Here is a 15,542-nt window from a genome sequence, read left to right as displayed (position 1 = left end):
AGGGCGGGGTTTACACTGAACACAGAAAAAAGAGATTTGCCCCCCAGCACACTGCAGCAAAAACAATACTTAAATCCTACATGATAATAGAGGTATTCGTTACATACATTTGCAAATATATGAATAAGCGCCAGGCCAATCGTCAAGGCTCCTCTATACTGGCGTCCCTATCATTAAGGGGTTCACGTCCGAGAAGCAAGGCACACCAAAAAAATTCCAGCCAAGGGCCATCCCCACGGCATCACACGAAAAAGGGAAAAGGGTGATTGTGAAGTGTAAAGAAAAGATGTGTAAGGATAAATCAATGTGTTAATGAAATGAGAAAGAATTAAAATGACATAAATAATATACAAACAAATAGAGAAGTGATAAAAGTATTCTATGTGAATTAAGTAATGATGCCATGAGAAAGGTCCAGTCAGAACACCCCCGGGGGCCCCACTCCCAAACGCTCACCCCAAAATAATTATTGCTACATAATGGTAGCACTAACTAATGGTAACTAATGGTAGCTCTAACTAATACCTCTAAGTATTGTTTTTGTTGCAGTGTGCTGGTGGGCAAATCTCTTTTTTCTGTGGCCATTTTTTGAGAAGTAATAAAACGTGGCTGCAAAAACGCGGGCATGTCATGACCATTTTTGGGGTGTGTATCTGCCTACATCAATGAGCCTGTATGCAGACAATATGGTGCCAGTATCTCAGCTCCTGCTGCCATTCTGTGCGACCATAGAGCTACTCAGATGAGCGATTTGCGTCCGCCGATGCGTGTGTGTATGCATCTACTCGGATCTGCCAAGCTGCCGATGGGCACCTCAATTCATATCCAGGCAGCTACACCATAAGCATATTTTCTCACAGCAACTGCGTACAGGATTGCAGATGCCACTGCATTAGTGCCCACATCTGAATTAGGCCCACAGATGCTTAATCGCTAACACTGACAGCCATAGTCAAAACATCTGCATCTACCATAGGGGCAGTACAACTTGATGGTGTGTTGGATGGTGGCATCTAAAGATGCACCAAGTGGTATTACAGCGTCTATGTGGGTGTCTCAGTCCTTTGCACACTTGTACCCCAGGGGAAGAGCCGATACGAACATTAGCATAAAGTCGCAGACAAGACTATGGCACAAAAAATGCGATTGCAGCAGCGTGTGACTCAGAATCAGCCCCAATGTGTGTAGCCATAAAATGTCAGTGGAGCCTAGTATTGATCAAATGGAAATACATAGGCTCATTGCCCAGGCTGCTACTATTGGCCTTTATGTGGCTATCTTACAACTGCACTAACAGTGCCCAGTGTTCACCATTAAATGTCCAACGACAAAAGTGGTATTACTTACAATAACGGCTCAGATGAAACAATTTCTCTACCACATGAGAAAAAGACAGGAACATCTGATTGCTTAGCTACCTTCTCTGCACAATTACCTGTGGGACTATTTCATTAAATGCTCCCCCATCTTGTATTCTAGCATACCACCTTCACTAAAAACCAACTCAATAAATATATATATCCTATTGAAGCACTTCCCCATAACACTTCGGAACCCTTGGTTCTTTTCTTCCTTCACGCAGATAAAAACAAATTCACTTACCGTATAGTAAGAACCATCTTTGTTTAACATGTTAACCAATGAATAAATCAGTATACTTCCCTCCAGTGACACCTCAACTTCTTTCTAGTTAGTTCTCCTTAAAGTAACTCATACACCTTACTAGCACCCTCCCAACGGGAAGCAATGGACAGAATCCCGACCGTCGACTTCCCGACAGTCTAATCCCGGCAAGGGGTTAAATGACAGGTGTCGATATCCCGACACCTGCCATTTTACCTACGCTGGGAGCCTGACACCCGGCTTACCGATCGAAGGTAAGCCGGGCGCGGACAGCCGCGCGGGGGGGGGGGGGGGGGTTAGGTTTAGGGTTCCCGGGAGGACTTACACCCCCCCCGTGAGGGTTAGGTTTAGGCTAGGGAAAGGGGGGGTTAGGCACCCCTGGGGGTGGGGTTAGGGGCCTCCACAGGGGACTTAAGTTTAGGCGGCGGGGAAGGGGGGATTAGGTTTAGGCACTTGGGGGGGGGGGAGGTTAGGGTAAGGCACCCCTAAGGAAGGGTTAGGGGGTAGAATTAGGTTAGTAAATACTTACCTTTGACAATCAGGATTCCCTGCTCTGCCGGGATTAGAACCGCCAGCCATGCGGCCGGCGGTAACTCGTATGTATTCCCTCCCAACACACCATTTGATCACTGTAATGAAATGGTCTTAAGTACCATCAAGCGGTGATGTTGTAAATATGTGACTTTATGTGAGATTATAACGGATTAGGTTACTTCACCTGTTCACAGAGCATTATCTGGTAGCTTCAGGTTATAACATAGACCCATCAATCACTCCCTCCCATGTTGTTTTTTATATATTTAGATTATATATCATTCAAAAATTTAATTAAAAACAAATAAAAAAACAAAAGGCCTTACCTAACAGTTTCTGGTTTGGTTTTGTTCACTCCCAGAAGACTACTTTGTGTGGACTTAAGCCCGGTTAAGGACTTAAAAACGACTATATTTTTAATATCTTGAAGGGATTTCCTCAATAATTTATAGATTGAAATAAAGCGAAATGTATCCTTTGGTAAGACAAAGAAAGCAGTAATAGATGTGGAATCCATAATTAATTGTATGACGTGACTTCTTTGAAGTGCCTGCTTATCATCAGTAGACTGGCGCATGGGATGTACAACCACACAGGCAAGAGGTATCCGGATTAGGCTGAAAGCATTTTGGGAACAACCAGACAATTTGTTATTCATGCACATCATACGGAAATCAATTTTGATTATGAGAACATCTTGCTGTGTGAGAAACAACCAAACTGGAAATGATTCATCAGTATTTTGTTCAGAGCTGTTGTGCTGTGTGGAATAAAAAGTTGCAGAACGGAAATCTGTGGACCATCTGGTCCTCTGGAACAGGAGATCTTTTTCAGTGGACTGTCCAGCATTGTCTTCAGCACAGCAAAAGAGACAGACTGGAAAACGTCCTTTTACCTCGTAGTCTGATAAATTCATTTGTTGTTCGTCAACGAGATGTTGAAAGAACGCTTGGACGTCAGCCCCACAGACTGGGGGTGAGATACAGGGCAGAGATATACAGTTTTGAGAGCACTGTTGATATAAACAATCATAAAACTCTTTCAAGTTTTGCGAATCTGTTAGAACAAACACGTACTCTTCACCATCTCTCACATTTAGAGCTAAGCAGGTCTCTGGTATTAGGAATGTGAATTCAGTTAAGTCACCATAATAAAAATAACCTATTAGTTTCATCGAAGGAAGGAAATTATGAGGCTGCTTTGGTTCCTCATCATTGACCTCAAACAAGGCAATTAAGGCGTCAGTTAATACAAGGCATGAAGAAAACTGTTTGGCTTGAGAGTCTCCCTGAAGGTGAACTGAGAAGTTCCAGAGGATCCGTTTAATACCGACATGTGTCTCCTGGAGATGTGAGAGAGGCCCCTCTGAGAATGCCCACTCAACATTGTGATCACTCTCGTGAAGCCCCATTTCAAAGTAGCCATCCCCTGGCTCACAACTTCTGGAATCTTCTCTCGGATTATCCCTGGTATCTTCTATCCCTATTAGATGCTGCTTCTGTTTTAATACATGGGCAATTGATGTAGAGATGTAAGGAATGCAATCCTGATCATCAGTGTTATTATATGAAACACAAGGAATAGGAAAAAGGGACTTGTGAAGGTTTAATACTTTAGCGGATTCCTCTTCTATGTTAAAAGCGCTTTCCATTGAAATGACAAAAAAGAAACAGATAATTAGCTTAAATAGCAAAATAAAGTAAAAATATACCTTTCAAATTAAATGGACTAAAATAACCAACAGCCATAAACATTTAAATACTTTTATATTATAAAAACATGTGAAAGATAAGGGCAGAAGCTAGGAGCAGCCTAAACTGTCTGTCATAAGAAGTAATTTACTGCCAGCATGAAAGGAGGCGAGGCTTTGGGACAGGAGAGGCGAGGGGCTGGGTTATGAGAAGCTGGGCATGAGCAGCAAGAGGTTGGGACATGGGGCAGAGAAAGAGAACAAATCACCAGAGAAAGAGATGTGTGAATAGAAGATAAGGAAGCAGTTCTGTAGATCAAAGTGGAAATCTCACCTGAGCAAGTGAAGATTTTTGTTGGTGTCTTGTGAAACCTCATCAGGTATAGTTGGCTGAAACAAAGATGCAGTTCAGTAACCATAATGTATTCAAGGCTCTCATTCAGACAGGAACAAATATTTTAGCTCATACATATTTCTAGCTCTATCTTTGGAATTAATCCCTAGTAAACGCTAACAGACTGCTGATTGCTATAAATAGTGCACAAAGGGCCTGATTCAGCAAGGAACGCACGGATGCAGACGCACACAATCGGCCGATTGTTGCCTACTACACATGCGTATGCATGAACTAGCTACTGCGATGGGAACTGAACTACGCAGACCCGGAGCACAATGATTGACAGGAAGTGCCGCTTGTTGGGGGTGGTCGGGCAAACGCAGGTGTGCCTGTGCGTTTGGATGGCGTTTTAGGGGCCTGTATATTTAAGCCCTTGCAGGTCTAGCTGGAAGTGGCAAAAATCCTGCATGAAGTCAGGTCAACCATTATTATGCTAATGTATTGAATGGTTCTCGATGTTACCGATTTTACAGCTGTCTTGCGTGGTATAATCATACCCCATGGTGGATTTGTGCATATGGCTTCTTCTCAGATCTGAAGAATCATTTACATGTAACGTTTTCATTTTATATTTCATAAGGTCCTGTGCTGTAATTTGTACATCAGCCCGGTATGACACCCATACCTCCACAGACACATAAGTAAAGGCACAGCCAATGTGTCAATGGATATATAGCCCATCTTGAGCTTGTTTACAAATAAGAATGAGTGCTTGTTCACGTGTAAGTCTCTGCCTAGTCAATGAGTGCTTGTTCACGTGTCAACCTCTGCCTAGTCAATGAGTACTTGTACACGTGTCAACCTCTGCCTATTCAATGAGAGCTTGTTCACGTGTTAGCATCTGTCTAGTCAATAAGAGCTTTTTCACAAGTCAGTATCTGGGTTAATGGAAACTTGGCCTCTGCCTAATCATTGAAAGCCTGTGCACACGTCAACCTCTGTCTTCTCAATTAGAACTTGCTCACATGACAGCCTCTGCCCAGCCAATGAAAGCTTGTTTATATCGTGTGCTATGGCCAGTCTCGCAAGTAGATGTTCAACAGTATCTGAAATGATTTATGTACAACATCGCTTACACCAAATGAAATATACCAGTGAAAAGTGTACATCAGAATCCAGTACAGAAGAAGGAAAGAAAGGAAGAGAGCCTCATATCTGTCGCATGGAAGCCCCCAGAATTAGGCTGCCATTTAGAAGGTGACATGCGGGTTGGGTCACGGATCATCACTTACCTTTCGCCCAAACTCCAGATACTGTTGTTCCAAAGTAGACTTTGTTTTATTGAAAGAATAGCCACATTCCCTTTTGAGCACTACTATTTTCAGTTGACACATAACATGTAAGCAATGGGGATCATGGGCATATAATATTTGGTTATATAGAGATGATTATTTTAGGCTTCACTTGCCCACAAGAACAATGTAATAACTAAAAGCTTGCTGAGTGTTGTAGAGGTCAGCTGTTTAACAGGCATACGACCATCCTAAACTAGGATACAAGCTTATACCACTGAGGACTGCAGTAGTGTGGGTCTAGTGGTAGTTTAACATGAGTCTATTTATATTTAATCAACTAATAAATATAAGTTTTTTACTTACCATAAAATCTCTTCCTTGGAGTCCATCTTGGGGATGCCTTACATCTAGGTTATGCATAGTTGGTGGGTGGAATTGGACACTAGCTAATTGAAAACTGTCTCCCACCCTCTATATAACCCCTCCCTTTCCACCGTAAGCTCATTCTGATGTTAAAGCCAGAGGAGAGCCACGGAAAGAACTGAGAATCCAGAGATCAACAGGTGTCCAGTATGAAAACCAAACAAGAGAGGGTCCTTGGCATCCCCCAGATGGACTCCAAGGAAGAGATTTTACAGTAAGAAAAAAATCATATTTCCTTTATCATCCATCTGGGGGATGCCATATATCTGGGTGATATACCAAAGGAAGCCAATTAAGGGGGGGAGGGAGAGTCGAAACCGACCGCTCTAAGAATTTTCCGCCCAACACTGGCATCTCTTGCGCTGAATGTATGGAAGCTGTAAAATGTTGTTAAAGTGTGTATGGAAGACCAGGTAGCTGCTTTGCAGAGCTGCTCAACCGAGGCACCATGCCATTTAGCCCAAGAGGCTCCGACAGCACGAGTCGAATGAGCCAGAATTGAGAGGCCGGAACAGTCACATTTGAGGACAAATATGCCTGCCTAGTGGTAAAAGTGACCCATCTAGCGATGGACCCTTTTAAGGCAGGCCAGAATCTTTTTGGTGCATCAATCAACACCAAAAGGGATTCCATACGCCTCAAAGACGCAGTATGGTCAAAGTAAATGCAAAAACACACGTACCACATCCAACAGTGCTATGGAAGAAGCTTCATTAGTCAGTGAATCCTGGCGAAAAGTTGGAAGGACAATATCTTGGTTAATGTGGAAAGCAGATACCACCTTTGGCAGAAAGGAAGGTTTAGTGCGTAACACTACCCTATCCTCATGAAAAATTATAACTGGAGCTTTACAGGAAAGAGCTGCTAATTCAGATACCCTTCTGGCTGAAGTAATGGCCAAAAGAAAAACAACCTTCAGAGTGAAATATCGAAATTCTATAGACTCCAAAGGCTCAACTGGTGCCTTTTGAGGTGCCTCCAAAACGAATTTCAAGTCCCAAGGAGGAACCGGTGGGCTATAAGGAGGCTGTATGTGAAGAACTCCCTGCAAGCAAGGCTGAACTTCTGGAATGGTGGCCAATTTCTTCTGAAACAGGATCGAAAAAGGTCGAAATTTGTCCCTTAAGAGAGGACAATTTCAGACCCTTAACCAACCCCTCTTGCAGAAAAGACAAGAGGCGAGACACTTGGAATCTTTCAGGTTTGTAACTGGTTTATGAGCCTGTATCCATGGTTTTCACCACAGACTCTGAAAACCACTTGGCCCTCAGAATATTGGATTCAAGAACCATGCTGTCAAATCAAAGCAATGCAAATTGGGGGGACGGCATGGACCCTGAAGCAACAGATCTGGACGCAGGGGTAGACGATACTGAACTTCTGCCAACATGGTCCGAAGAATTACGTACCAATGACGGCTCAGCCAGTCTGGAGCCACCAGAAATGACCAGCCGTGCCACCTGTCGAATCCGCTGAATTACCGTTGGTAACATTACCAAAGGAGGAAACATGTATCCCAGCTGGAACACCCAAGGTGCTGTCATGGCATCCACCAGAGATGCCTGAGGATCCCGGGATCGAGGTCCGTACCTTGGTATCTTTTTGTTGAGATGAGAAGCCATTAGATCTATGTCTAAAGATCCCCATCTGGCAACTATTTCTACAAACACCTCCTGGTGTAATTCCTATTCCCTTGGGTGCATACTGTGGCGACTTAAGAAGTCCGCCTCCCAGTTGTCCACCCCAGGAATGTAAATTGCTGAAATAGCCTGGACCCAATTTTCTTGCCCAATGAAGGATGTGAGAAACCTCCCTTATTGGCATGTGCCACCCAGCTTGTTTATGTAAGCAACTGCTGTGGCATTGTCTGATTGGATTCATACTAGTAAATTCTTTAAATAGCATTGAGCCTGAATCAATGTATATATCGTATTGCCCTTTCTTCCAGTATATTGTTAGGAAGTGCAGTCTCCTGAACAGATCAAGGATCCTTTAAGTGTCTGACTAGAACCACCGCCCCCCAGCCTGTTAGGCAGGCATCTGTGGTGACACTAGTCCATTTTTATACTGACAATTGGAAACCTTTGTTCAGATTTGCATCCAGCAGCCATCACTGGAGAGACCTCCGGGTCTGCTGTGATAATCTGAACATCTGATTGTTTAATCGAGGGTCTGGTTTTAACCATCGATGAAGCAATTTGTTCTGTAGAGGTCGGGCGTGAAATCTGGCAAAAAGAATAGCTTCAAACTAAGCCACCATTTTTACCATTATCTGCATAGCCCTTAGAACTGAGATATGAGAAATCTGTAAAATTGTCCTTATTCGGGATTGCAGATCCTGAATCTTTGCCTGTGTCTGAAACACAATTTGACACTAAGTGTCGAAGAGAAGCCCTAAAACTACCATCCTTTGGGATGGAACTAAATTTTATTTAGGAAAACTGATGATACAGCCAAATTTCTGGAGCATGCCTATAGTAATCTGAAGATGTTGTTGCAATAGAGCTATTGAGGGAGCCCTTAGCAACAAATCATCCAGATAAGCCAACACATTTATCCTCCCTCTCCTGAGTAGGAATGTCATGTGTGCCATAACCGTTAACAACACTCTGGGGGCAGTGGCCAAACCGAATGGCAGGTCCTGAAATTGAAAATGTCGATGCCCCACTGCAAAACGCAGATGTTGATGACCTTTCCATATAGGAATATGGATATAGGCATCTTGATATCTATCGAAGCCAGAAAATCCTCTTCCTCTATAGAACAAATGACTGACCTTATTGACTCCATCTTGAATTTCTCCAAGTGAAGATAAGCATTCAACCCCCCTGAGGTTGAGAATGAGTTGGAATGACCCATCTGGTTTGTTTACTATGAAAAGATTGGAGTGGAACCCTATGCCTTCCTGTAATAGTGGAACCGGAATAATTACTCTGGAGTCGGAAAGCGCAGAAATTGCCTGAATGAGAGCTGCCTTTCTGCAACCATCCACAGGGAGAGGAATGGAAAAGAATCTTTTTGCAACAGGACCCTCCAAATCCAAAATGTAACCCTTGGTGACTATTCGACTTACCCAAAAATCCGGATTGGAAAGGATCCAATCTTCCCGGAACTTGAGTAAGCGAGCTCCCACCAGAGGACGGGTTCCAGTCCCGTGACAGTCACGTAGATCTACCTGATGGCTTAGCAGCAGGCAGACTAGTGCCGGGGCCACCCCATCCCCTAAAAGTCCCTCTTCGGGACCCCTCTGTGCACCTCGAAAAGCCCGAAGGCTTCGTCTGCCTTCAGTCTGAAAAGTTTTTGTTTTAGGTGTAGTTACAGGAAGGTACAGACTTTTTTCTCCTGTAACCTGAGATATAATTTTAATACTCTGGACCAAACAAAGAACTTCCTTCAAAAGGCAATGCCTCTAAAGCATGTTTTGATTCTATGTCTGCCTTCCATATTTTAAGCCATAGCAAAGGCTGAAATAAGGCTAAGGCTGAAATATGAGACTGTACCTGAATCGTATCTAATAAAACGTCACCTATAGGTTAGAGCAGGGGTAGCCAACCCTGGTCCTCGAGAGCTACCAACAGTGCATGTTTTCCAAATCTCCTCACAGAATAACAAGTGAAATAATTAGCTCCACCTGTGGATCTTTTCAAATGTGTTAGTGAGTAAGGAATACACCTGTGCACCAGCTAGGTGGTCTGGAAAACGTGAACTGTTAGTAGCTCTCGAGGACCGAGGTTGGCTACCCCTGGGTGAGAGCTTCTGAAAACTGATCAGCTAAAGAGTTAGATTCATCTCCTGTTTGAAAACCAGTAATCATCCGATTTATCCAGGGACCGATAGCCTTTATCACCCAGGCGCTGGCCAGAATAGGGAACAGCGAGACTCCGGACAAGGTGAACAAAGATTTCAGAACAGCCTCATTCTTTCTATCCATAGGATCTTTAAGAGTTACAGACTGAGTAGTGGGAATAACCGTATCCCTGACCAACCTAGCAATAGGAGCATCTACCACTGGAGGAATTTCCCAAAGTTTGGTATCCTCTTCTGAAAAAGGATAAAGACCCTTAAATTTTTACGGAGTAAGAAACATGTTTCTTCTTACGTTTAAAGAAAGGAACTGCACTAGTCTCTGGCAGAGCTGCCTCCTGTAACTGCAGAGTTTCCCTGACAGTGTCTATCAACATAGAAACTTCTGATTCTGACTGGAAGTCACCCTCCCAGTTTGAGGTGTCCTCCCTCTCATAATCCAATTCCCCTTCTTCCTGTGAAGAAGTAGCTGAAACATCTTCCCCAGGAAAATCAAGAGAGCAATGTGAACGGTCTTTTAACGGCTGTAGCCCCTGCAGACGGTATCATTTTATTTAGAGATGTTGCCATCTGAGCGAGACATCGTCTTACATTCTGGGCCCATCTGGGCTCTACCGAGGGATTGGACAAAGGAGGAGCTTGAGTATAGGGTATCATATATATCTCCTGAAAGTGACGTAATTCACCTATGGCGTCCGCCATAGACCTAGTCCTATCCCAATCAGGCATCACCTACTGTTCGGCCAAACATCCTGGTGCTGGATTTCTCTGTGAACAACTCGCACAGAGCGACCCTGGGTCCATACATTTTTTTTCTCACGTTTTGTACAAGTATAAACAATGATTTGTTTCTTAGAACACTTGTCTAGCTTATCCATACTGAGAAAGAAATACAAGTCTACTCCAAACAGAGAGTTACCTAAAATCTCATAGAAAAGGTGTAGCCTAGAACGAATAGAAAAGACAGGTCAATGAAGACTCCTATTCACCCATCTGTTTAAATGCAACAAAAAGTCCAGACCACCAGGTTAAATACAGAATAGTAATAATCCCAGTTTTCTGCTTATCTTGTCAGCTTCCATCCCCCGATCTCTGCAGGTTCTGCAGAGACTTCAGCTGCTGTGGCTTTGCAGCAGCTTGCAAAGAACAATTTTAAATACCTGGGGGAGCGGAGGCGTGGCCGGCCGCAGGCTCCTGCTAATTCGGGACACCTGTAATCATAGCTACGGCGTCCGCGGCCTGATGATGTCATCGCTGCGTGACTACACGCGTAACAACGTATTACTCACTGCAGTCACTCTCAAATGACTTCACCCACCGCAAGGGCAGTGGCACCCTACAGCTCTAGCCACCTGTTCCCTTAGCCACCGGTGTGGCCCAGCCTAATAACGTCACCACTGTGATTCTTCACGTGCAGCGGTATCATGGAACCCAGCAAAACCCCTCTCTCTACCGATCTGTAAGTAATAACAAGCCCCGGCATATCTGCTCAAAAGCAGTGTGCCGGGAAGCAGAATATTGGCAACAAGATTTTTATACATTGTAAATAAATCTTACCATTTTGCCTGTGGCTCCCTCATATGTGTGTCTGGATTGGGGAGAGACCCAGGTACATGGTAGTTTGGTGACTGTCTCAGGGGCTGTCTTTATAGTGGGAAATAGGTTCACACAAACCTTCTAAAATATCTAACTCCCACTCTGTTGGTGCTTGGAACTAAGCACCTAAATCTTAAATAAACAAATAAAACCTAACTAGAAAGCTAGGACCTAACTAGCTATAGTGCCTTACTCCAAAGGCATTAAAAAAAGCCTGAGCTTACAGTGGAAAGGGAGGGGCTATATAGGGGGTGGGAGACAGTTTTCAATTAGCTAGTGTCCAACTCCACCCACCACTATACATAACCCAGATGTAAGGCATCCCCCATATGGATGATAAAGGAAGTTATGTTTTAACAGATAACCCAGAGGGCCTTTTCCTTCTTGTGTACAATTAGGCCAGGCAAAGCCATAAGGCGTTTTTCAGATTGGTAAATAGCAGTAATTGTTTTGTATATATTATAAGGTGATAAGTGATAAGGATTTTTCAGTAAATCAGTAATGGAGACATTTAGATAGCAGATTTTAGGTGTTTCATCTGGCATGCTCATATAAAATATGGGCACTTGTAGTAAATGTGTATTCTATATATGCTAGTATGAGAGATTGGGTCCAGCAAATCACCTCTCTATTTTGTCCCCCATCATGGACAGAATGTTGAATGCTGCATTTTCGCTGTGAACTTGAGCAGTCAATGTGAGTCAAGCTAGTGGAGAATCTGCTGACTGAGGACTGATCTATAAAATAGAAAATGATCAGTCATTCGTGACATAGGACAGACAAATACTTAGAACATGATTTGTCTCAGACTTCAATTTTATGGAGCACTAAAACCACCTTTACCTTTATCAATGTAAACCAACATGGCAAATATTCAGCTATTTACAATAGGGACGAAAGTTACTTCATTTATTGGGCTCAGGTTGCTTTTTTTTTCTAAATTGGACTTGTGATTATGTAAAAAGGGAATCAAACTGCATACATTAAAACACCAATCCCAGTTTTTTATTTTATGTAATTAGCATGTTTAGCACCTTTGAGTATGCATCTGTAATTTTTCTTAGCTGTCCCCCTACATATCATTATCATCTTTTAAAAAAAAATGTAAATCTATCTGGAGGGCACAAGTATGGCCAAATTCTCAGTGTTGTGCACGGTGTAGGAAGCCTCTGTGGTCATGTGATGGTAGAGGGAGGGTAAATGTTTTACATTACAGGAGCATCTGCTCACTACATCATGTGCCATGTGACTGTGGGTGTCATGGTAGTCACATGACACTGCAAACAGTACATAACTAGAAATCATTTGTAGCAGCCTGAAGAAACATAACAAGGACTTCATTACCTATAATCTTTTAAGAGCCTGCCAAAGTGATTTATGTTACTAATAGAACAACAAAAATACAAAACACACCACTCATTATTTAGTGGGATAGCTGCTTTAACTGGGAATGAACATGAAATGTTACCGTTTGTGGATAGTTGTAAGCAAACCCATTTCCAAATGGTCTTTAAAAAAGGAAAAAAAAACTGCTGCAGATTAAACGTTTTGGAGTGGAAGTTTAAAGAGTTAGGGGTTATATTTACTATAGGTTGATTTTAATCGATTTAAAATAAAACATCACATCAAATTCAATGAACATCAATGTTGTGTTTCTGGGGCTAAATCACACATTACTACTACTTAAAACACCAAATACAAAAAATTGTTGGTTAGTAAATGTGCGATTTAGCCCCAGAAACACAACATATATTTTAAAATCGATCAAAAAATACCTTTAGTGAGTTTACCCCTAAATATACTTATATCAAGCAACAAGATCTTTTAGGTCTTATTCCGTGCATTCTACAGTATTCTGTCATGTTTTGCAGGAGCGTTCCCATAGCAATGTCTCCATCTACCATGTTTTATGACAGGGTGATGTGCAGGGCTAGTACAGGTTGAGTATCCCATATCCAAATATTCCGAAATACGGAATATTTTTGGCATGACTGAGATAATGAAACCTTTGATTTTTAATGGTCCAATGTACACAAACTTTGTCTAAGGCACAAATGATTAAAAATATTGTATAAAATGACCTTCAGGCTGTGTGTATAAGGTGCATATAACACATAAATGTATTCTGTGCCTTATAAGATATTTCATTATGATATGCAAATATTCCAAAAAACTGAATATTCCGTTATCCAATATACCACTGGTGCCAAGCATTTTGGATATCGGAGACTCAACCTGTAACCAACATAGCAGCTTATGTTAAGGCCAAAACTAGGACTTTTGGTCTCATTATTAGACCATAGAACTTTCCTATACTTCCCACAATCTTCCTTTTATACCACTGACAGGTTCTCTCACTGCTGTCTTGGCAGCCAGTTACTGTCAAAGTTGCCATAGAAGACTCTTGGTGGGCTCCCGAAAAAATGCCCCCCTTTGCATCCATGTACTTTGAATAACAGTGTTTATAACAAGGGCTTGTTCTAAGCATATTCACAGTTTTACATTTATTTCTGATGGATTTGATCACGCTCTGAAAGATACTGAAGGATGTCCTTTGCCCTGATTGGTGTTTTCAGACACTTTAGGAACTTGTAAGGAGAAAAATTAAGCGCTTTGGTAGGGCAGTCTTATATCGTTAAAACGTAAAGTTTATTTTTATATTTAAAATATTAACAAAACAGAAAATGAGCTTGCAATAACTCAAATATTGAAAGAGAAAAAACAAATATATAAATAACTATATAGGCATAGGGGTCAATTGGTCCACTATAGTAGGAGAGATAAGCAAGCAAAATATAACCAAACAAGAAGAACAACATCGTATTAATCACACAATTTAAAATAGAGGGGAAAAAAAAAAAAAAAAAGAGCCAGGTTATGCCATAAAGGATAAAAACATTTCAATACTTTCTGACCAGATCTATATCTGGGTACATAGTGGATCTCATGACCTCATGCTTATGAAAACCTGAGTGAAAGGCATTTGACAATGTGTTTGTTGCTTTCTTGGACCACCGGTTGTTTAAATATCAATATACAATAATACTTAAGCTCCATAATATTGAAGGTGTGTTTCCCCCAATAGTATGTTATATTATTTTATTCTCTCTAGATTTGTTAATATAGATAGTAGAAATAAAGTGGCTATGTAACCAAGGCTATGTCCTTCTGCTTTCTACCATGTGCCGCATTTTTAAAAATCTTTTACATTTTTACATTGTTTTACAGCTGAGTTTTATATAATTTGGGTTTGAGGTGTCCCAATGCAGACAGCAGCACTAGGAACAAGCATTTATGCATACATAAAAGCCACTTAAAAACCTGGAAAACAGTGCAGTCCATTAGCCGGCAGCTCACCGTAACGAGAATAAGTCCGACAGAAATTTTCTGTTACCCCCGTCAACATGGCTGTGCTCTGGCCTATGTTTGATGTTCTGTGCACTGTGATATTGTGAGGTGTTTTGCTGCTATGAAGAACCCATGCTTATTAGAGTAGGCAACAATGACCTCTATGTTAAAGCAATCGGCAGCATGTGTGGTGCGGGCAAGGTGCAGTACCTCCTAAGGACAACAAACATCCATACAAACACCCTTTAGAGTGTTCTAGGGAGATTCCGATATTTATATACATTTCATTCCCTTCATCTTATAATACGATAAATATTGTTATGCATTTCTCTGCTCCCTGATGCCTCAATCAGTAGCATTTATACAGTGTTTTATATTGTAGTGTTACCATACTCATTGGCATTTTGCTTGCATTGTTTTACACAATGTCAAGTCTTCCATTCCATTTCTTTGGTTTTGCCATGAGTTATTACTAACATTTTACAACCACTAAGTAATGCAACTAACACACAAGTGGGCATGAGTAATAATGGTAGACAACATGAATTCAAAATCAATGCCTCTGCAGCAAGAGAACTGCCAGAGTGTAAATAACAGACCGTAGTTATTCCCTTACCGATCAAGTTTCACTGTGATAAATAGGGGGAGGAATGTTACAGCTCCCATTGCTAAACTTTTAAAATGGAAATTACATGTGACACCTAAAGTCTTCCTCTTAGAAGTAGCTAGAATAGATTTAATATACCGTATATACTCGAGTATAAGCCGAGTTTTTCAGCACAAAAAATGTGCTGAAAAAGTACCCCCTCGGCTTATACTCGAGTCAAGTGTAGCGCTAACCGGACGGAGTTCGGTCAGCGCTACACACTGCCAAACACACAGCCGCTGGAGC

At 41.9% G+C, this 15,542-nt stretch overlaps 1 protein-coding gene across 1 annotated transcript in view; it reads right to left on the bottom strand.

The window, feature by feature from the left end:
- Positions 1-15,542, bottom strand: part of NISCH (nischarin) — a 68,339-nt gene that overhangs the window by 14,812 nt on the left and 37,985 nt on the right. Inside the window, exons 14-16 of the mRNA XM_088482457.1 lie at positions 11,927-12,039; positions 4,182-4,237; positions 2,484-3,800 (exon numbers count right to left, since the gene is read on the bottom strand). Coding sequence (XP_088338583.1) covers positions 2,484-3,800; positions 4,182-4,237; positions 11,927-12,039 — 1,486 coding nt within the window. The remainder of the gene's footprint in view (positions 1-2,483; positions 3,801-4,181; positions 4,238-11,926; positions 12,040-15,542) is intronic.

Source organism: Taudactylus pleione, unplaced genomic scaffold (assembly GCF_031769625.1).
Source record: "Taudactylus pleione unplaced genomic scaffold, aTauple2 ptg000289l, whole genome shotgun sequence".
Classification (NCBI taxonomy): domain Eukaryota; kingdom Metazoa; phylum Chordata; class Amphibia; order Anura; family Myobatrachidae; genus Taudactylus; species Taudactylus pleione.
The sequence above is the reverse complement of the archived record's forward strand: the minus strand, read 5'-3'. Positions and strand labels throughout refer to the sequence as shown.